At 42.1% G+C, this 23,215-nt stretch overlaps 1 protein-coding gene across 1 annotated transcript in view; it reads left to right on the top strand.

Moving 5' to 3' along the window:
• PLA2G12A (phospholipase A2 group XIIA) overlaps positions 1–23,215 on the top strand; it is a 58,151-nt gene that overhangs the window by 17,960 nt on the left and 16,976 nt on the right. The window contains exon 4 of the mRNA XM_030190811.1: positions 21,495–21,660. Within this exon, the coding sequence (XP_030046671.1) occupies positions 21,495–21,660 (166 nt within the window). The remainder of the gene's footprint in view (positions 1–21,494; positions 21,661–23,215) is intronic.

Genomic DNA, 23,215 nt, shown 5'->3' with positions numbered 1-23,215 from the left:
TGTACCAGGGGCAATGGAGGGTTAAGGCAATATGGACTGAAGTTGCTTTAGTGAATGAAAGGGATTTGTGACACTCGCTGATATTACTATTGCTATATGGCATACACAGCATTGTATGGCCTCTCCCAGATGTTCAAGAGAACATCTTAGAAAATCTCAAAAGTGACTTGATAATTCTTAATTTTTTAAATTGGTATAGGGTGAGTGTTATTGTCATATATGCATTGGGAATTTTGTAGGAGATACAGTGAAACCTCGGCTTTCGTTGACATCAGTTTTCGGTGGTTTTGGATTTCGTAGATTTTTTTCAACTAGAAATTTGTCTCGGATTTCGTCGAAAAAGAAGGACGTCCGTCTCCCAATTTGTATCGGAAGATGGACGTCCTCCCGATTTTGGGCGTCCTCGTTAATTGCCTCGGTTTTCGTCGGTTTCGGATTTTGCCGATTGTTTTCGGACGGATTATCGACGAAAACCGACGTTTCACTGTATAACTTGGTATACAGCCAAAATGTATTTGTCTACCTGGAAGCAGGATTAGGAACATTCTTGAGTATGGGGCCCTAAAAGTTCTGCACTGAGCAGTAAAATTCAGCTGCTTTCCAAAGAAGTTTATGGGGTCAATATTTAAGCAATTTTAACAGAAACAGGTCCTGGCTGTTTAAATCGCTTGTCCAGGGCCAGCTGTAAATGTGCCTGGTTAGCACCTAAGCTGTAACCGGCTATTTTGTGGGTGGTATGGAGTGGAAATTAAGTCCTGATATTCAGGCCTTAACCAGATAAAGTAACCGCATAAATAGGACTCTGTTTTATGAAGCCCTGCCTTTATGCGGTTCACCTTAACTGGTTAAATGCGGAATATCGCACATAATCAAATAAGTTTAATCCAGCCACATATGCCGAGATATTCGGTGCCAGTGCCTAGAAATGGCCAGGCATTGACTATCAGAGGATAAAGCCGGCAGAAGTCATTGTTTTGCAGATTGCCTCTGGCTGAATATCAAACCCTGTGACAGTCGTTTTCAATGTGACATCTGAATCTAATTTTTGCAAAGCGTCCAAAAATCCAGTGCCAAACATAGTCATTTTCAGACCAGAAAAATGTCTGTCTTCTTGGTTCGAAAATCACCCTAATTTAGACATTTTTGTGCTCAGTGCATCTTTCTTTAAAGGGCCATTTTCAGCAAAAAATGTCCAAGGGAAAAACGCACAAAAACAAGCTATTGGGATGTCTGGAGGCCAGACAGTCTTACTAGACTGGCCACACGGACCTCCCAGCAGAGCAGTTGGGCAGCCTAGGGGGCACTGCAGTGAACCTCACTTAAAAGATCCCAAGTACACATCACATCATTTTTTTAAAGACATTTTTTTAATTTAACACGTATTTCTTCTGGATCTTCTACTGAATTAGAATTTATGTTATGTCAGTTTCAAGATGACTCTTGTAATAGTTCTAACATATTGTCCTCCATGTTCATGGGTTAAGGTAGAATAGGAATTGTATGATGTTTCTTGTCAATTTTCCAAGATGGTTATCCTAGGGGGACTTAAACTTGCATTTAGAGGACAAAAATGATTCAAATGTTTTTGATTTTAAAGGGCCTTGTTTACTAAGCCGTGCCGTAGGCATGCTAATGTTTGTAGTACGCGCTAACACTAGAGACACCCGTATGGGTGTTCCTAGCGTTAGCGTGCGCTAAAAACGCTAGCGCACCTTAGTAAACAAGGCCTAAGTCTCTTTGCAGTCTTGTGGCCTGAATGGAAGCAGGAGCCTACACACGAGAAGGGACACACTTTGTATTTTCTCTCTAGTAGTTCATCACATTTGACTGTAGATGCCTTAAAAGACCATTGCACAACTCTGCAGCATCTTTCTGTGTTAGTCTCAGAATCTGTCATCAATATAGGAGTTTTTCCTCCAGGAAAAGGTTTCTTTTTATAAGGCAGGCTTAACAGGCAGAGTAACAAACTTATACCAAGCACCATCAAAGGGAGGAAGTAGCCTAATCAGACACTTCCACCTCAGTCAAAGCAGCCCTTAACTTTGACTAAATCATCAGAAAACATTCAGTTGCCTTTCAAACCTGAATCTTCCCTACCTGTGGGACGTTGTGTTTAATTCTTTCTCAAAGAATGGAGGAACATAATTAGTTCCTGGCTGCTAAGATTAATAAAATCAGAATATTGCCTAAGGTTTCTCTGTCTTTTTCTGAGAAGAGTACTCATCTGGGCTCAACCATCACACTCGCATACTGTTTTCTCGTATTTAAGAAAAGGGTGTTGTTTTGCGTTCAATGGACCTCATGGATGCTTACTACTACTACTACTACTACTACTATTTAGCATTTCTATAGCGCTACAAGGCATACGCAGCGCTGCACAAACATAGAAGAAAGACAGTCCCTGCTCAAAGAGCTTACAATCTAATAGACAAAAAATAAATAAAGTAATCAAATCAATTAATGTGAACGGGAAGGAAGAGAGGAGGGTAGGTGGAGGCGAGTGGTTACAAGTGGTTACGAGTCAAAAGCAATGTTAAAGAGGTGGGCTTTCAGTCTAGATTTAAAGGTGGCCAAGGATGGGGCAAGACGTAGGGGCTCAGGAAGTTTATTCCAGGCGTAGGGTGCAGCGAGACAGAAGGCGCGAAGTCTGAAGTTGGCAGTAGTGGAGAAGGGAACAGATAAGAAGATTTATCCATGGAGCGGAGTGCACGGGAAGGGTGTAGGGAAGGACGAGTGTGGAGAGATACTGGGGAGCAGCAGAGTGAATACATTTATAGGTTAGTAGAAGAAGTTTGAACAGGATGCGAAAACGGATAGGGAGCCAGTGAAGGGTCTTGAGGAGAGGGGTAGTATGAGTAAAGCGACCCTGGCGGAAGATGAGACGGGCAGCAGAGTTTTGAACCGACTGGAGAGGGGAGAGGTGACTAAGTGGGAGGCCAGCAAGAAGCAGATTGCAGTAGTCTAAACGAGAGGTGACAAGGGTGTGGATGAGGGTTTTGGTAGAGTGCTCAGAAAGAAAGGGGCGGATTTTACGGATGTTGTAAGAAAGAAACGACAGGTCTTGGCGGTCTGCTGGATATGAGCAGAGAAGGAGAGAGAAGAGTCAAAGATGACCCCAAGGTTTCGAGCTGAGGAGACAGGGAGAATGAGAGAGCCATCAACAGAAATAGAAAACGGGGGGAGCGGGGAGGTGGGTTTGGGGGGGAAAATGAGAAGCTCGGTTTTGGTCATATTTAATTTCAGGTGGCGTTGAGACATCCAGGCAGCAATGTCAGACAAGCACGCTGAAACTTAACTACTACTTAACATTTCTAGAGCGCTACTAGGGTTACGCAGTGCTGTACAGATTAACATAAATTGACATAAAGGACAGTCCCTGCTCCAAGGAGCTTACAATCTAAAGGGCGAAATGTCAAGTAGGGGCAGTCCAGGTTTGCTTAAATATGTATCCTCATCCATCTCAGTTGTAGGCAGTAACTTTGTTGTGATTTTAACAACCAGCGGGAGGTGGTGGAGATGAAAACGGTAGCGGAATTCAAACATGCGTGGGATAAACATAAAGAAATCCTGTGCAGAAGGAAAGGATCCTCAGAAGCTTAGACGAGATTGGGAGGCGGGGCTGGTGTTTGGGTGGTGGGGCTAGTTCTGGGTAAGACTTCTACAGTCTGTGTCCTGAAAATGGCAGATACAAATCAAGGTAAGGTATACACAAGAAGTAGCACATATGAGTTTATCTTGTTGGGCAGACTAGATGGACCGTACAGGTCTTTTTCTGCCGTCATCTATTATGTTACTATATGTTACTATCACATTTGGCCGATGTGTGTGTTTGGTCGACAATATCATTTTCAGTTAGAATTTACTATTATTATTATTAACATTTGTATAGTGCTACCAGACGCACGCAGCGCTGAACACCTGACATAGAGAGACAGTCCCTGCTCAATAGAGCTTACAATCTAAAAGTAATACAGACAGACAAGACGATTAAGGGCGATGTCAATTAAGATAATTAAGACAAGTCAATTAAGAGAATTAAGTCAATTAAGACAAGACAAGGGCGAGGGAAGTACTGGGTGAGAAGGAACAAGGGGAGGCAAATGAGTAGTAGCTAGGAGCCAAAAGCAGTGGTGAAAAATTTATATTGAATATTTGTCTAGGAGCCAGATGCACTAAGCTTTAACGAGCCAAAAATGAGCCTTTAAGGAAGAATTTTCAAACCGTTGCATGCACTAAAGCCCATTTTCCGACGATGGTAGCAGCTAATGAAAACGGAATGCAGATGAGCAATTAGTGTAGAAACCCTATTGAAATGACATGCACTAACCTTTTCCGATTTAACGCAGGAAAACCGAATGAAACGCCAAGAAATCTAACGAGAGGTCTGTACCTCTCGTTAGAGCTGCCCAGCTGCCAAAATGTAATGAAAAAAAAAAATCGGGAGGGAGGGGCAAAAACGGGCGTCAGGAGCGTCCTTTATTGACGCCTGAGGTCCCTGCTGCTCCCCGCTCCCCCTGCATTTAAAAAAAAGGGGGGAAAAAAGGATCGGGATGGGGCAAAGGCGCTCGTCAGGAGTGTCCTTTATGAGCGTCCTTGCCCCCCTCCCCACCGCCCAAGGTCGCCGCTGCTCCCCGCTTGCCAAAAATCCAAAGTTTAAGCTGCCCTGGCTCGCCCCTCCCTTCCTCTCTTCTCTTTCTTCCCAGTTCCGCCTCCCGCTATTCTCCGCCCCATGCCCCGCCCCCCTCCCTGAAGTCGTCGCCGCCGTTCCCCCCCCCCCCCACACCGGTGCCCCCCTCCTTGTTACCGGGCCTGCAGCGCCTCTCACCTCTGTGTGAGGGCGCTGCACGGGGAAGAACAGCTGATCGTCTCCTCTGCAGTCTCCGACGTCCCTCCTCCCTCCTGGCCCGCCCTCGTCTGGTTACGTCAGAGGAGGGCAGGCCCAGGAGGGAGGAGGACCGTCGGAGACTGCAGAGGAGACGATCAGCTGTTCTTCCCCATGTAGCGCCCTCACACAGAGGTGAGAGGCGCTGCACGGCCCGGTAACAAGGAGGGGGGCACCAGTGGAGGGGGGAACGGCGGTGACGACTTCAGGGAGGGCGGCGGGGGCGGGGCACGGGGCGGAGAATAGCGGGAGGTGGAACTGGGAAGAAAGAGAAGGGAGGGGCGAGCCGGGGCAGCTTAAACTTTGGATTTTTGGCAAGCGGGGAGCAGCGGCAACCTCGGGCAGTGGGGGGGGGGGGGCAAGGACGCTCATAAAGGATGCTCCTGATGAGCACCTTTGCCCCCTCCCGAAACACACGTGTTTTGGGGTTTTTTTGTTTTGTTTTTGTTTTGACGTTTGGGATATGCGCAGAGCAGCCAGCATATAACGCTTGGCTGCTCTGCGCATGCCTTACTGGCCGATTACTGACGTTTTTACCGAAGGGTTAGTGAATGCAAGTGAGCTGCAATGAACAGCTCATTTGCATTCCCTATCCTTCGTGCATTCTTCGTTTTTTTACATTCGGTAACTTCTTTAACGTTTTAGATTTTTTTACGTACGGTTGATGTATCTGGGCCTAGATCAGGGGTGTCCAACTTGGTTCTTCGAGGGCCACAATCCAGTTGGGATTTCAGGATTCCCCCAATGAATATGCATGAGATCCATTTGCAATCACTGTTTCCATTGTATGCAAACAGATCTCGTGCATATTCATTGTGGAAATTCTGAAAACCTGACCAGGCGAGGGCCGAGGTTGGACACCCCTGGTCTAGATAAACGTATTGTACAACATCACCCTAAGGTGATTTCTACTAGAGGTAAAGTCAACAGCACTCGCTACTGGTCTGAGATAACCACTATATTGGCTTCTGCTGAGGTTACTGAATCACCCAAATCCTGCTGGGATTCAGCTTGTCTTTCTGTTCTTGATAAAATCTCACCTTTTGGTTACTAAGAAGGTAAATGCGTACAGAAATTCACCTTGGTTTAATTCAGATCTTAAAATATTGAAGCAAAATTGTCACAGACATGAGAGGCGATGGCGTAAAACTAACAATATGAATGATAAATTGGTCTGGAAGCTTGCTTTTAAGCATTACAAAAGAAGCACAGCGGTAGCCAGGAAAAACTATTACAGCCAACTTATAAGTATGGGTTCTATTACTAATAATAGGCTTTTTTCCTTAGTGAAATTATTAACAATTCCTGTCATTGCCCATTCTGGGCTCAACCTTCATTACTGTCTGCTCAGGAGTTAGCTGATCTCTTCTTTAATAAAGTAGTACAACTTCAAACAGACTTATTATCTAAATCTAAATGTAGTGCTTTAAGATTGGACACTTTAGTAGAGTTTTAACTGGTGTAGGTGGATCAGGTTTGGAACTCTTTTCCATCCATTCGGTCACAACTACTGCTTCTTTATTGAAGAAACTAGCCGTTTGAGCCCGTTAAAACGTGCTAGTGGGTCGCCGCTGCCCCCTCCCCCGAGGTCGCCACTGGCCCCTCCCCCCCCCCCGAGTTTGCCGCTGCTGGTACCCCCCCCCCCCCCCCGAGTCGCCGCCACCCCTCCACCCGGCCCGTCTCTTCGCTATTCAACTTACATCATCGCAGCAGGCAGATCAGCTGAGCTCCTGTCGGCCTTCCTTCTCTGCCTGTGTCCCGCCCTCGTGTGACATAACGTCGGCGAGGGCGGGACACAGGCAGGGAAGGAAGGCCAATGGCAGCTCAGCTGATCTGCCTGCTGCTGAGATGTAAGTTGAATAGCGAAGAGACGAGCCGGGTAGAGGGGTGGCGGCAGCGGTAACTCCGGGGGGGGGGGGGGGGTACCAGTGGCGGTGACCTCAGGGGGAGGGGGAGCAGTGGCGACCTCGGCGGTTCCCTCCCCTTCGCGCAGTTTCCCTCTCTGTCCCGCCCCCCCCCCCCCCCCCGTCATCACGTATTGACGCGGGGGGGGGACAGAGGGAAGTCTCTACTACGCATTTGCGAGTGAGTACGGTCACTCGCCGTTTATATTTTTGATGCTCTCATCTCAATGCATTTTAGACAGTTGTCGGGTTTCTCTTGTTTTCAACAATTCCACAGGCAGTTATTCAATGGCTGACATCTGAGATAAACAGTCTGCTGCTATCTAATTCTTTACCACCTGATATAGGTCAAATTGTGCTAAAGCTCTAAGGGCTCTAACTTAAATTTATTATTACCCTCAAACAATTGGCCTGTGGCAAACATACCTTTATTTACAAAACTAGTTGAGACTTACGTGAGTCAGCTTTTCATAGATTATATGAATACATTTTCATGCTTGCTTTGCTCTCAGTTCGGCTTCAGACCATCCCACAGCACGGAGACCCTTTTGCTTGTGCTGACTTCTTTTGGGAAGGAGGCACTGGATGCTGGAAAACAAATTTATCTTACTCCAGTTTGGTATGTCAACTGCGTTTGATGTCATTGAACATGATCTCATGTTGTTGTGTTCTGTATTCAACTGGTTTCTGTGTGTGACGGAGTAAAACATTCTCTGGCTACTGGTCCCTGGGCTATGGTGTCCCCCCAGGGCTCACCTCTGTCTCCAGTTTTGTCTAATTTCTTTATGTCTTCCCTGGGAAATATCAGCCTGAATACTGATGAATTGTTATTACAATATGCGGATGATATTCTACTTCTTATGTCAGTACCTCTTAATATCATGGACTTGCCTGATACTGTTCTTTTGGGGATTAATAAACTGAAGCTGAACCCAAGTAAAATGAAGATCATATGATTTAAAAGATCTGATCTAATGGTACCTTCTTCTTTAACATTAGCTGATAACATGATGCTAACTGTCAAAACTGAATCTTTTGTGCTGGGGGTTATTTTAGACTCCTCCCTTTCTTATTTATTTTTATACAGAACTTTTAGCCCGCTAATACCATTACAGTTCACTGCGGGTTACAAAATAAGAAATGAACACAGTGTTTAGACTACAATACAATATACCATAATAAACATAAAATAAAAAGACTTAATTAAAGGATCCCACTACAAATTTCTTGAACAAAAAAGTCTTAAGCATCCTTCTGAACTTAAGCAAGTCAGGACCTTGCCTCAGTTCCAAAGGAACGTGATAAGGAAGAGAAGATGATAAAATTCTTTTATACCTAACATTCTTGGCTGATGGAAAAGGTAACAAAACACTGGGCCCTTAAACGGTTCAACTCCCCCCCCCCCCCCCACACACACACACAATACAGACATTTCAAAAAAATAAAAAGGGACCTCTCCCTGAAGCATCCTGTACACTGTAACGCCTAACTTATAATAAATCCGAAGACAATGGACTTTCAAGTAATAAGGTGAAAGAGGCTCGCACTTATTCAAAGAATAAATCAAACGCACGGCCACATTCTGAACTATTTGCAGGACTTTTAAAGAGGATTTGGAACAATATCCCCAGGCAAGTTAGCGGGGCAGAGCTACTGGAGAGCCAGTATAGGATATTACATAGGGGATACATGGCACAAACACAGGCAGCAAGAGCGGGCTGTGCACCGGATGCTCAGTGTGTAATGTGTAGACGAGGGAGAAATACACTTCTGCATGCATTTTGGAGTTGTATCAAAGTGAAAATATTCTGGAAAAGGATCCATAATTACCTTGAGACTCTCATAGGCCACAGACTGATTCCCTCATGGAGAGGGGTGTTATTAAACAAAAGGGGGGGGGGGGGGGGGGGCCTATGAGCTATCAGACAAGAACATGGATCTATTACTGGGTAAAGCATACGCAGTGGGGAAAAAATGTATACTGAGGCATTGGATGCAAGAGGAACCACCCACCATCTGGTCTTGGAGGAATACATTTCATAAGTTGATGTTATGGGAGGCTAGAGCGGCACGCGGCACCCCAAAGAAAAGAAAAGCCTTTATTTCAATTTGGAACAGATATTTACACAGTATCTCACATAAAGCGAGAAGCGCAGTGCTCAATAATCTGCCCCTATTATAAGAGGAGCACAGTGCCAAAAGAAGCAAGACCAATATTTTACACTCTGGTAGTAATAGCATGTGCAGAGGTAGAAGTAACTAACCATGATGTGTAGAGAACATTTTATGCGAGTAGAGGGGGAGGGAGGTTGTGGGGGAGGGGGGTATAGGAGTGGGAAGGGTAATGTTCAATGCATAATAGAGGGACATGTGTATTATTAGATAGGAGAACAATCCTTTGAAGGAGCACATTAAGAGGACCCACCAGTAAATATTGTTGGGATAATACACTGAGTAAAACACGAGTTATAAATATTGGAGTTTCATATAAAAGTTTATTGTTAATAGTTATGCAACTGCACAGTAATTATACATGTACACATTATAAATATAAGAGAGGACAAGAAGGAAGGGATAGGGGAGAAAAGTTTGGAAAACATTGATGATGGACGTTTCAGGTTTAGTAATGTGTACTAGATTTCGCTGTTATACGATTTATATTGACTGAGATGGAATTGTATACCATGTGACCTCATCAATAAAAAATTGTTGAAACAAAGAGGATTTGGAACAGCCCACGTAGGTTACAATAATCAAAAATAGGCAAGATTAATGTTTGCATCACAAATCTAAAGATGAGATTTCAAAATACTTCCTAATATAACAAAGTTTTTTCAGTTGATAAAAGGATTTCCTAACAACCGGGTTAATTTGTGGCTCTGTCTCAAAAGTAAAACAATCTGATCCCGCAAATACTGTATTATACCGAAAAGAGTGGTCAAAAGGCCCCAGCTATAGGAACCTTGTCTCTTCTTTATTAATCTTAAGCCTATATTGCAGAACCCATGACTCAATCAGATCCATACACCTTAAAATTTGCACATAAGTGGTATTCCGATCTTCTAAGACTGGACACAACACTGAAATATCATCTGCATATATACAACTTTTAAACTGAGCTTGCTCCCATATAGCTGCCAAAGATTGTAAAACCATATTGAATAAAATCGTCAAAAGGGGCAAACCATGAGGAACCCCACAGGGTGATGCCCAAACTTCTGATACATCTTCCCTGCACCTGACTTGGTAGGAACGATGAGACAAGAATCCCTGAAACCACTATCTTATGCTTCTCAAGTTAACCATTTATGGAAAAAAAAACATTATTTATTTATTACATTTGTACCCCGCACTTTCCCACACACAGCAGGTTCAATGCGGCTTACATAGTAAATAGAATTGCAAAGTCTGGTAAAGAAAATAATACAAACTGCAATAAACATAATAATAGTAATCCCCATCCAATCTAAAATACACAAATCCGCCCATTTCAAAGGGCACCGGCATTTCCCAGTTTGCTCACTCATATGGCTTCAAAAGTGGTGGAGATGTTCTACTAGTGTTTCCCATTCTCCTCAAGCTAATAGTCATTTTTTTACTCAGGAGGAATTTTCACTCTCAGTCCAGATGTTGATATTACCTCATCTGAGCTACTGTAACATACTTAGGGCTATGTTCTAAATACCTTAAAAAGCTTCAACTTATTCAGAAAACTGCGCTGAGATTAATCTTTAGGGTAATTAAGTTTACTAGTATTTCAGTATTTATGGCAAAATTACACTGGCTTCCAGTGACTGAATGGATGCTGTTCCAGGCACTTTGCCTACTGTTCCAAATTATTTATGGCTCAACTTCTCATTTACTAATAAATATAGTTTCTAAATCATTATTATTTGTTCACTTTTTATGCTTGTGGGATCAGCTCATTTCCAGTCCTCCTTTTAGAAAAGTGAGTTTTCTGAGGGTGGTCAAATCTGTCTTTTTGGCTATTACTATTCCTGAATGGAATTCTCTTCCTTCAATAATTTGGGTGGAACAGAATTATTTGACATTTCATAAGATGTTGAAAACATATCTTTTTGATCCGGCTTAATTAATATAGGAGTTCTTTTCCTAAAGCTTAGCTCGAGTTATGTGCAGCAGTGCCCATTTTATTCCTACAGGCCCTGCTGTGGATAACTCTAGCTAAGCTTTAGTAAAAGCGCGACTCATTTTCTGCCAAAGTCGCTATGCTCGCATTAGCCCTCTCCTTAAGTCACTTCACTGGCTCCCTATCCGTTTCCGCATTCCATTCAAACTTCTCTTATTGACCTATAAGTGCATCCTGCCGCTCCCCAGTACCTCTCCACTCTTGTCTGTCCCTACGCCCCCCCCCCCCCCCCCCCCCCGGGTACTCCATTCTGTTGATTAATCTCTCTTATCTGTCTCCTTCTCCTCTACTGCTAATTCCAGACTCCGTTCCTTTTATCTCGCTGCACCTCACGCCTGGAGTAGACTTCCCGAGCCTGTACGTCTAGCCCCGTCTTTGGCCATTTTCAAGTCCAGACTAAAAGCCCACCTCTTTTTACCACTGCTTTTGACTCCTAACCCTGTCCTTTTATCCCCACCTCTTTATTCCCTTGCCTCTTAGTTGTTCTGTCTGTTTACCTGTCTTATTTAGATTGTAAGCTCTTTGAGCAGGGACTTTCTTTTGGTGTATGGTGTACAGCGCTGCGTATGCCTTGTAGCGCTATAGAAGTGATTAGTAGTAGTAGTAGTAGTAATTGTTATAATGTGTTTGAGACTGCTATTACTGTACTTGTATAAGTATTTCCCCTGATTATATTCTGCTTTGAACCCTAGCTTTAGGAAAACAGTGATAACCCCTTTATATTGTATGGTGAGCCCTCCAGGATTAGCAAAAAATGTACTGTACCCTGCTGTATACTACTACAATAGCCCATATGCCTGCAGGTGTCACCTATATGTGGGTTCAGTAGATATTTTACGGTTTTTGGGGTGCTCACAAGTGTACCAGAGTGGAATATGGGCCTGGGTCTCTCTCTCTCTCTACAGTCCACTGCACCAACCACTAGGCTACTCTAAGGACCTGCTTGCTGCTCTAAGAGGAATGGCCGTTATATCTGCAACTGTCATAGCGCCTGGAATGTGCTGTCACTTTCACGTCTTAGGGAGGTGGAATGGGGTCAGTGACCACTGGGAGATTAAAGAGGTCATGCCTTTATCCCTCCAGTGGTCATTTGGTCAGTTTAGGCACCTTTTTTGACACTTAGGGCCTCTTTTAGCAGTGTCCTGGTGCAGAAATGCCAATTAAAGCTCATTCATTTTGAATGGCTTTGTCGACATTGCCGCATGGCTTGATAAAAGATGCCTTTACTCATTATTGAAACGGGTTTAGCTAAAAACATTCTATTTTTTTGACCTGGACATTTTTACAATGTTCCATTATTGCAGAAAACAGTCCAACTTGTAAGCCCACCCTAGTCCTGCCCAAAACACACCTCTTAACATGCCCCCTTGAGATTTAGATGAACTGCATAGAAAAACATCTTAAAATGAGTTTTGAAAATAGCTATTTGGATGTTTTTTGTGAAGGAAAACATCCATCTGCCGCTTTGTTCCATTTTTGTACATTTTTCAAAAATAAGCCCCTGTGTGTTTAATTGAAATGGCTAAATAACAAGTGTAACCTAAGGTATGCATTTAAAGTTATATGTGCATTTTCCACTGTTTCATTTAAACATACAGGCTGGCTGAAGATATGGATAACTTATCCTTTTAAAGTTGTTCAGCTAGCATTTAGTAGAATTCTGTCCTCCATTGGAGGGCACAGCCTATATTTATATGGCTCAGGCAACAAATGGCAGGATTGCTTTCCTTGGCAAACCAATTTTTGTTGCACAGTCAACTTATAGTAGAAATTAAGGACTTGCGGGACTGGGCTGCAGTGCTGCACATGTGCGTGACATCATTGTATATGCACGGTAGTGCAGCCTAGTCAACCCCGAGGCTTCGACAGACCAGGGGCCATTCCTACAGCACTCTTCCCAGCTCCATGCACTATGAGGCAGTCACAGAATGTCACTTGCGCAGTCCGCGTGAGAAACGCAACCATCACTCACAGCTACCCTCAGAGACTGTCCAGAGCTCGGACCCTCTCCCAAGGTACAAATTCATATATTTAACCTACAATTGCAGTAAGAAAACTCTACCCCTGTGTAATGGGTAGACAGGGCAGCTGGATCTGGGTAGTGGGGTGTGAGTGAAGCAGGGAGGAGGACATGCTGGCTGGGGAGGGGTGTGAGTGAGGCAGGGAGAAGTGTGTGTGACCTTGACTTATATACACAAGTCAAACACATTTTGGCCATTTTGAGCCCCAAAACTGTGGGATTATTTGTAGTAAATAATTAGCAGATTTTAGTACACACAGCTTCAGCTTTAGAAATGTTAATTTCTTTCTTCATCTCTCTCTCATTCACCCCTGAATAATTCACTGCTGAGTCACTTTAAAGTTGAAGTAACAAAACATCTGTTTACTCACAGTTTGCAGTTAGATTATAATCAGACAGGCTTATATATACATATTACTATACATTTGTATTATCAGCTCCTTCCATGTGCTTAGATGGTAATGGATGCTCACACCACCATAGATCCTCTCAGGTTAGGAGAGATCATGAGCTCCATGTGCTCCATGTGCTGCATGTGCTGTGTCTAACCCCCACAGGAAGTTGCATAGCAGTGTGACCTCTCTAAGTAATTCACATCAGAGGTCACAGAGTAATCACAGAGAAATAATAGGTGACAGGCAATGCATGTAAAATACAATTACATTCCAACAAACCCCTTCTCATGCATAACTGTCATGCAATTATTTATTCATACAAAGTCCAAGCTTTATACGCAGATTCACAAAATGTTCTCTGGGTAACGGTTTGGTCATGATGTCAGCTGTCATCTCACTGGTGTGACAATAGTGTAGACTGATGACCCCTTCTTTCACCAACTCTCGCACGTTGTGGTATTTCGTTGCGATGTGCTTGGTGCGTGACTGAACCTTGTCATTCTGTGACAGTCGGATGCAGCTCTGATTATCTTCCATTATCTGGATTGGTCTCTTTTCAGCTATTCCGAAATCCAGCAAAAGTTTTTCAATCCACATCAGTTCTCTGCACGCTTCCGATACGGCCACATATTCAGCTTCTGTAGAAGACAGACTCACAATACTTTGTTTATGACTGGCCCATGAAATTTGTACATTTCCATACATAAACACATATCCACTTGTGGATTTATAATCAGAATGATCCCCTGCCCAATCTGAATCACAGTAACATATTAGTTTTGGATTACTATTGGCTGAAATCTTTAATTTACAATCAATGGTACCCTTTAAATACCTTACCATCCTTTTAACTGCAGTCCAATCTGATTTGGTAGGTGAGCTGACCCTTCTGCTCAAAATTCCTACTGCATTTGCTATATCAGCCCTGTATGTGGTAGCTAGATATAAAAGCTTACCTATGGCTGATCTATATTGGATGTTATCTGGTAAAGGTTCTCTTACTGTTTCATCCTTCAGAAAATCAGTGATCATGGGAGTGCTTACAACTTGGGCATCTTGCATACCTAAACTTTCAATAAGCTCATTTATTTTCTGCTTCTGGCTTAGAAGATAAGAACCATCATTTTGTTTCTCAATTTCTATACCAAGATAGTATGACACATTACCAAGTTCTTTTATCTCAACATTGAGGTTTAAACATTTTACAATGTCCTTGTACTCTTGCTCACTTTTGCTTGCAATGAGCAGATCATCAACAAAAGCTAAAATGTATGCATATTGTCCATTTGTGCACCTAGTGTACAAGCATTTATCTGCTTCACCTTGCTTAAATCCTAAATTTGTCAATATTTCATGCAATTTATCATTCCAACATTTTGCACTTTGCTTTAATCCATAAAGACCTTTGTTTAATTTACACACTAGCTGTCTTTGTTTTGTATTTATGAAACCTGTTGGTTGTTCCATGTACAAGTCTTCAGTTATATCTCCGTGAAGAAACGCTGTTTTCACATCAATGTGGTTGACTTGCATGCCTTTTGAGACTGCAATGCTCAGAAGTGTTCTAATTGTCGTGTGTTTCACTACAGGTGCAAACAGTTCATCAAAATCTTCTCCATATTTTTGAAGATATCCCTTTGCCACTAATCTGGCTTTATACCTTTCCACTTTTCCTTGTGCATTCCTTTTTAACTTGAATACCCATTTGCATCCTATAGCTTTCTTGCCAGGAGGTAATTTTGTAAGAATCCAAGTATTATTTTTATCCAATGCATCAATTTCTTCTTGTGCAGCTTTATGCCATTCAGCAGCTTCTTCTGCTGGCATTTTCTCAATCTCATCCCATGTTAAGGGCTCTTGAGCTTCTGCTGACTTTGTTAGGTAAGACAGTCTTGGGGGTGGAACACCTTTGTTTTCCCTGGATGAGCGTCTGACAACAGGTTGGTCTGACCTTTCTGCATCCTCTAAATCTGAGAGTCCTTCTCCAATTGATTCCCCTTCTCCAACTGTACTGTCTTCTTCAATGATCCTTTCTGTGTCTGTTTCCTCTGCCTGTTCCTCGTTAGATACAGGTGAGTTGCTTTCAGACATCTGCCTTGGTATGGCATTTATATACACTGGCATGTCTATTATGGTTCTAGTTTCATATTCTGGATGATAAGGCTCATCTGGGATAATCCAGCCTTTATCAACCCTTTTGTTTTCATCAAAACATGTAACATGTCTTATGCCAACAATGCCAGTTTTCAGATTCAAAATTCTATATCCTTTGTGTCCTGGAGCATAGCCAACTAAAATGCCCCTTTCTGTTGTGGAATCCAGCTTATGCCTTCTTTGCTTTGGTACATGAGCATATGCTGTACTTCCAAATGTTCTTATGTGTGACAGGTTTGGCTTCCTACCATGCCATGTCTCATGTGGTGTGCGCTCAGCGCCTTTAGTTGGCATTCTGTTTTGTAGGTACACTGCTGTGAGAATGGCTTCCCCCCATAGTCTTTTAGGGAGATTGCTATCTGACAGCATACATCTGGTCATTTCCACAAGTGACCTAAATTTTCTCTCTGCAACAGAATTTTGCTCTGGTGTGTAAGCTACTGTTGTGATATGCTGAATGCCTTCTTGTTCTAGAAATGTGTGCATGCTTCGTGAAGTGAACTCACCACCATTGTCGGTCTGAAGAACCTTTGGTTTTCTTTCAAATTTATTGCTCACCATGGCTACGTATTTCTTCAGCATGTCTGTGACTTGACTTTTCTCTTTCAGCAAATAGGCCACACAATATCTAGAGAAATCATCCAAGAATATTAGCACAAATCTGTTATTTCCCAATGATGGGATATTAAACGGTCCACATAAGTCACTGTGTATTAAGTCCAGCACTTTATTACTCCTATTTCCTGTGTATGCAGGAAATGAGGGTCTTACACCTTTTTGAGTAACACAGTCTATGCATTTCTCCATTTTACCAGCATCTGCACTTATCTGAATGCCGGTGGCTAGTTGCCCACTGTAAAGATCCTGGATCACCTTAGAATCACGATGTCCCAGGCGGCGGTGCCAGATTTCCAGACTACATTTACCATCATTCTTCCTTACTTGCGCCAGATGTGAGGCTTCACCTGAAATGCTCAGTTTATAAACATCATTATGCATAAAAGCTTCAGCATACACTTCATCATTTTTAGAGATTGTGCACTTACTGTTTTCAAAATGAATCACAAATCCCTTCTTATCTAATGTAGATACACTAAGCATATTGCAAACTGCTTGGGGAATATACAAGACATCACTTACAGGAATTTCTTTAACTTCATTAGACACTTTGCATTTTAAGAATCCAATACCTTTTGCTTGGATCTTAGCAGTCCCTGCGTTTGCAGTTTTAAGAATACCTTCCTCTGGACACATTTCCTGAAAGAAATTCTTACAATTGGTTAAATGGCATGTGCTCCCTGAATCCAAAATCCAAGTACTTTCATTTGAATTATTATTTACCATAGTCAAAGATTTTTCTGCCATTAGAAAGCCCTTGTGTTTATCTTTGTCCTTCATACATTTCCTGGTTTGAAAATTCTTTAGTTCCATTGGCTTAGGTGAGCTAGAGGGAGTGTTTTGTGTTTCCTTACACCATTTAGATACATGTCCCTCCTTTCCACATGAGTAGCAAATCAGCTTGCCCTTGGGTGGAGTTTTCCCATAGCTCCGCCTTCCTCTGTTCTTTGCCAAGAAATTTGTTTCATTTCTCTCTGACTTGCTTTGAGAACACATCTCCTCAGAATCATTTATTATGCATTCCTGCCTTAGTTTTGATGTTGCCTGTTCAAAAGATTGCCCTTCAATGGCCTCATTTACAGACCTAAAAACATCAAACTTCTTTGATAGTGAGGTAAAAAGAAATGCTCTTTTCAATGCATCACACATGGGAATTCCAGAAAGTTCTAGCTTTTGAAATGAAGACATAAGATGCATAATGTGATCATTACATTTACTTTTATCCCTTAATTTGGTTTCATTCAACTCTGCCAGCCAAATTGGTTGCTGCTTTGCATATGTAGTTGCATACATAGTTCTCAGTTTATATAAAATGTCCTTTGGTGTATCTTTTCCCTCCACTAATATGGCTTGTTTCTCTGAGAGAGCTTCCAAAAGCATGCACTTCACATAATAGTTTGCATTGTCCCATTCAGCCATATTTTCAGCTGTTCTGTCTTGGTCTAAGCATATATTTAATCTTTTTGCTCGAAGGAGACATATGAATCTTAGTTCCCACTGCCGATAATTAAACTCAGTTAATTTAGGCACCTTGAGAGAATAGAAAAATGGTGAATTTCCTCCCTCAGCCATTTTCTTAGCCTTCTGTCTGCTGTGTGGGGGAGAGAGAGACAGACTGAATCTTTCCTTTAAAACTTAAGAGAAAAAATGTGGAGATCCAAGATGGCGGCGCCCTGTTAAGACGCTGTGCTTCGCGTTCCTTTGGAAAAAAAAAAAAATGCCTAAACGAAGAGGAAGAGTAGTGGCTAGAGCCTCCCCGCTACCTTCCCCATTACCTGGTCCTATCGATCGTTTTTTGCGACCACAGGGAGTTGGTTTAAACGGCGGAATGCCTCCAGTAGGGAACGCCGGCGAAAGGGAGAATTCGGCTTCCCCTGGTTTCGACATCACTTTGAGCCCCGCAGCACGCACCCCTCCTCCCCAACCGATTGGCGCTAGCTCCTTCCTCTCAGAATCGACAGGGTCGCCCCAAGTGGGATTCATGGGCCCAGAAGAGCGTCGACAGGAGGTTCTTGTTACAGCAGAGGAAGGAGCGGAGGGCATTTTGCCCATAGAATCGCCACGGATAGAAGGTCGAGAGACTGAGGGAATGGGCGAGACTCGTGGGCATTTTTCTGAAAGGTATGAACTTCCAGCAGCATTAGTGGTCAAACCAAGAGAAGTAACACTGGATGCATTATGGGACTTGGTTTCAACCCTGGGACAAACTTTTATAGCACAGATTAATGAAGTTAAACCGAGAGTAAAATCTCTGGAAAATGACTTAAAAAAATAAGAGGAAGAAATTAAGGCTCTGAATGATAAAATTGGAAATATTGATCAAAGAATTGTGAATTGCGAAACAATGCAACCAGCAATGGTAAAAGACTTGACAAGCCTCAGGCAGAGAATGGAGATATTTGATAATTACACCAAAAATCATAACCTGAGATTTGTTAACTTTCCAAGAGTGTTAAATGTCGCTCCTCTTGAGATGCTGAAACGTTATTTACGTGATATTTTGAATATTCCTGACCAGAATCTGCCACCATTTTCACATGCATATTATATACCAGGGAAGGACTTAAATCCAATTACTGAAAATCCAATAGATGTTTCTCTCATGCTTGAGACTTCTGATACTGAGCTAGCAACGGCAGCCACTTTAGTGGTTGCGGTTGCCTTATTACCGGACAAAAATTGGATATTCCGTTTGTTTTTCCGTAATAAAGATAAACCTTTTTTAGGTTTTAAGATATTGCTTTTTCCTGATGTCTCTAAGGAGACAAGACGACGGAGGAAACAATTTTTGATCCTCAAGCCTGAAGTATTGCACTTGGGGGGTACCTTCTTTTTAAGATACCCCTGCAAGTGCATAATAAGACTTGGGGAAAAGAAATATATATTTACAGAACCTGCCCATCTGTCGGCGCTTCTAGCCTCAGTGAAAAATGGAAAAGCGTCATAGATAAATAAGACACTAACTTCACTTAACAGAGTTGTTTAATCCTGAATGTTTATCCTTCTTTATATTGTTCTCCATATTTTCTGAATTCTTGGATCTCATTTTATGGACTTGAGTGTTAATTTTTCCTAAAATGAATGTATTTCAATTCCTTTTTGTTTTATAAGTAATCTCCTAAGTAACAAACACTTTTCCAAGCAAGTTGTTTCTTGTAAAATTTCAAATGAATAATTAATAAATATAAATAAAAAAAAAAAAAAGAGAAAAAATGTGGCCTTTTTTTCTGCCTGGTAATATTTCTCTTCTTTTTCAATTCCTGAGCCCTGGGCCCATAACCCTTTTGTGGGATTATTTGTAGTAAATAATTAGCAGATTTTAGTACACACAGCTTCAGCTTTAGAAATGTTAATTTCTTTCTTCATCTCTCTCTCATTCACCCCTGAATAATTCACTGCTGAGTCACTTTAAAGTTGAAGTAACAAAACATCTGTTTACTCACAGTTTGCAGTTAGATTATAATCAGACAGGCTTATATATACATATTACTATACATTTGTATTATCAGCTCCTTCCATGTGCTTAGATGGTAATGGATGCTCACACCACCATAGATCCTCTCAGGTTAGGAGAGATCATGAGCTCCATGTGCTCCATGTGCTGCATGTGCTGTGTCTAACCCCCACAGGAAGTTGCATAGCAGTGTGACCTCTCTAAGTAATTCACATCAGAGGTCACAGAGTAATCACAGAGAAATAATAGGTGACAGGCAATGCATGTAAAATACAATTACATTCCAACAAAAACTGCCCTTGACTTATACATGATCAACTTATAGTCAAGTATATAGTGTACTTTCAAAAATGTTAATACTTTTTTTTAAGTAGACAAACTGCCTAGATTGCATATACAGAGAGATGGGTGAAGACTGCCACCTCATTCTCCTTTGTTTATTTGTACAAAGGGTGTTATTTCAGGCAGGATATATTATACTAAGTATTTTTACAAAGACATACAGAAGTGTAGATGTCAGCAGATAAATACTGAGAGAAATTTGTGAAACCCCTTAGGATGATTATGATTAGATCCTAATCCAAAACCTGATAAGAGAGAAATATAATCCCGAGGATATATTTAGATTATCTTCTCCGTAACAAGGTTCAACAATAAGTATTTCTGTGTGAACCTTTCATTTAGTAACCTTGAGCAGCAATAACTTCAAGTAAACTTGTTGGGTGTGTATATACCGGTAACACTGTATGCATTATATTAAATTAACTGCCTCCCCACCTTTAGTTATGGGATGTTTGGGGTTGGTGGCCAGCTGTGGGTGGATGAGAGAATGTTTGGGGTGGTGGGGGTGATGTTTGGGGTGGGTAATCCTTTTATGCTTTTGTGTTTTGTCAAAGCAAGAGGAAGTTAAAATAATTATCCAGGTAGCAGCTGAATATTGCCAGTGTATGAACAACTTACACATTTATGGGTCGATATTCAGCTGCCTGCAGTCAACTTTTTTTCTTTTTTTTTTTTTTTAAACACTGGCTGAGGCGGTCCAAAAGTATCTGGATATTCAGTGCCAAAACATATCCAGATAGTGACAATATTCAGTCTGCTATCCGGATAACTTAACCAGCTAACTTACAGCATCATTCTATAAGTATTAACAATATTACAAGAAATCTCTTGACATGCAAAAATGGAGTAGATTATAGAACATTTTTACTCGTGCCTTTTATGGAATAGTGCTTAGCGCTGAATTTTTTTGGTGCCCAAGTTTCGGCACCATTTATTGACTTCTCTCCTAAATGTAAATAGAATACCACCTCGTGCCCGCAAGCCCTTATGCGCATAAACTAACAGTCTCGTATGTGTTAGTATTCTATAATTTATGTTCGCACTTGGCACCTAAGTTTAGATGACTTGTTAGAGAATGAGGGGGTATATATATGTTCACCACCACTACCTATACAGATAACGGCTCTGAATATATGTATTAATTTAAGCAGCTGTGCCATTGCTTAAAGTGATGCAGTGACTGCGCTGACTGGATATTACCCTACTAAACTGCATACATCTATTTTGTTCTTCATTCCTTCTCTTCCCCTCCCCTTGTCTGGAACAAAGATTTCAACATTCTGCTGCATGCTCCACTATCGGCCTCCTTGGCAGACAGAAAACAAGCATCAAATACCTAATGTGTGCTTTTTGCTGGGGTGTTTCTGTCACCTCTGAAGTGACTATAGTGGTGATCTATAGAAGCACTACACCCGAGCATGGACTGGTGCTGTAGACATCACACTGAATCTGAAAAGTGTAGTTGAGCATAGAATTCCAGACATGGGTGCCATTGCACTGTCTTCTCTTTCTTGCTGTCAGTGTGTTCTGAAATGCTAACACTTTCATTTTTTTGTTCTCCCTGGTTCTCTCCAGTTTGATATTGGCATCCCCTCCATGACAAAGTGCTGTAATCAGCATGATCGGTGTTATGAAGTTTGCGGTAATAAGAAGAACGAGTGCGATGAAGAATTCCAGAGCTGCCTCTCAAAGATCTGCAGGGACGTGCAGAAAACGTTAGGGATATCGGAGAGCGTGAAAGGTAAGGTGACTACTGACTTCCTGCGCACCACTGTTGCCTTGTCATGTGCATATCTAGCCTTGGAGGATATTTTGCTGCATTGCTACCACCTAAGGTTGTGGCCAAGTTGAATAATCCACAGTGGTGCATTCTTACACTGACAGGGGTATTAGCGGCATGGTGTTTGAAGCTCTGCCACATTTTATTCTGGACAGAAAGGCCGGCAGTCCCAAAGCGGGTTGTTGGTGGGTCATCTAATGAAGTTCTGATAAGGATAAGAAAAATGAAACATGAATAGGGCAACAAAACAGAAGAGCCTTGGCCATGATATTAGAGGGTTTCCCCCAGATTCTATATAGTGCTACTTACGTTGCTTGCAAATCCAGTCGTATTCTTGATTTATGCACACAACTTAATTACTTAAGTTAATCAATGCCGATAATTGCCACTTAACAACCAATTATTGACACTAGTTGGCTTTAATTAGAATTTATGCACAGAACAGTCTAAGCATATTCTATAATGTGATGCACATAAATTCTAAGTCGCATAGTTGAAAACGGGGCATGGAATGGGCGGGTCGTGGGCGTTTCTAAAATCTGTGTGTGTTGTTATAGAATAGACCCTAATTTAGATGTTGGCATTTACACTAAGTTTTACTTGGCGTAACTGCCCACGACTAAATTTAGTCGCTTGGACGGGCGCTCAGTGTATTCTATAAACCACACGGAAATTTAGACTTATTTCGTTTCGGCCCTGATTTTTTTAGGTGTCATGTATAGAATCTAGTCCTTTATATCTGGCTGACACAGCATTAGTAGTGCAGGACAATCGAGGGACAAAGCTGGAAGTTATCCTGGTACTGCCAGTATTCAACGTAAGTATCCAGATAACTGAGCGTTTTAGATGAGACCATTAGGTGCCCTGACTTCAAGATCCTCTCTCTAACTCACATAATTTATCACACAGGTTTACCCTCTTTTCTTCATAGTTACCTTATCCCTTACACCCCTTATTGCACCCTTTACTCTGCCCAACAGTTTTTGCTAGTCACTCCTGCTCATCTCCAGGTTCAATCTCACATTGCCAGAACTTCTTTTTTTTCAGCAGTAGCCCCACTGGTCATACTCTTAGAACCCACGCTTAAGAAGTGCATTGCTAAAGACATAGGGCCTGATATTCAGACCTCGGGAGTTAGCCTGGATATTCAATGCTGGGCTGTTTCCGGTGACTGGCATTGAATATCTGGTTTAATTTTGGCCGGTTCAAACTTAATCGGCCAAGCCAATATTCAGCACTAGCCAATTAAGTTTGAAGCGGCCAAAGATAGGCCTCGTATTGACGTGGCCGAATGTGACCACCAAACCCATGCTGAAAATCGGTGGACAGACAGTTATATCACGTGATATAACGCGCTAGCCTTGAATTTTCAGCGGGTAATGGCCGATCATGTCCTACTGAGAATTCATAGATAGCCAGTTATGGGACATTTAACCAGCCAGGTCCCAATCCTGGCCAGTTAAATGCTTTTGAATATCATTGGGATACAATTTCTCCAAGGCATTTTCCTGATCTA

This window comes from Microcaecilia unicolor, chromosome 2 (assembly GCF_901765095.1).
Source record: "Microcaecilia unicolor chromosome 2, aMicUni1.1, whole genome shotgun sequence".
NCBI classification, from domain to species: Eukaryota; Metazoa; Chordata; class Amphibia; order Gymnophiona; family Siphonopidae; genus Microcaecilia; species Microcaecilia unicolor.
The sequence above is the reverse complement of the archived record's forward strand: the minus strand, read 5'-3'. Positions and strand labels throughout refer to the sequence as shown.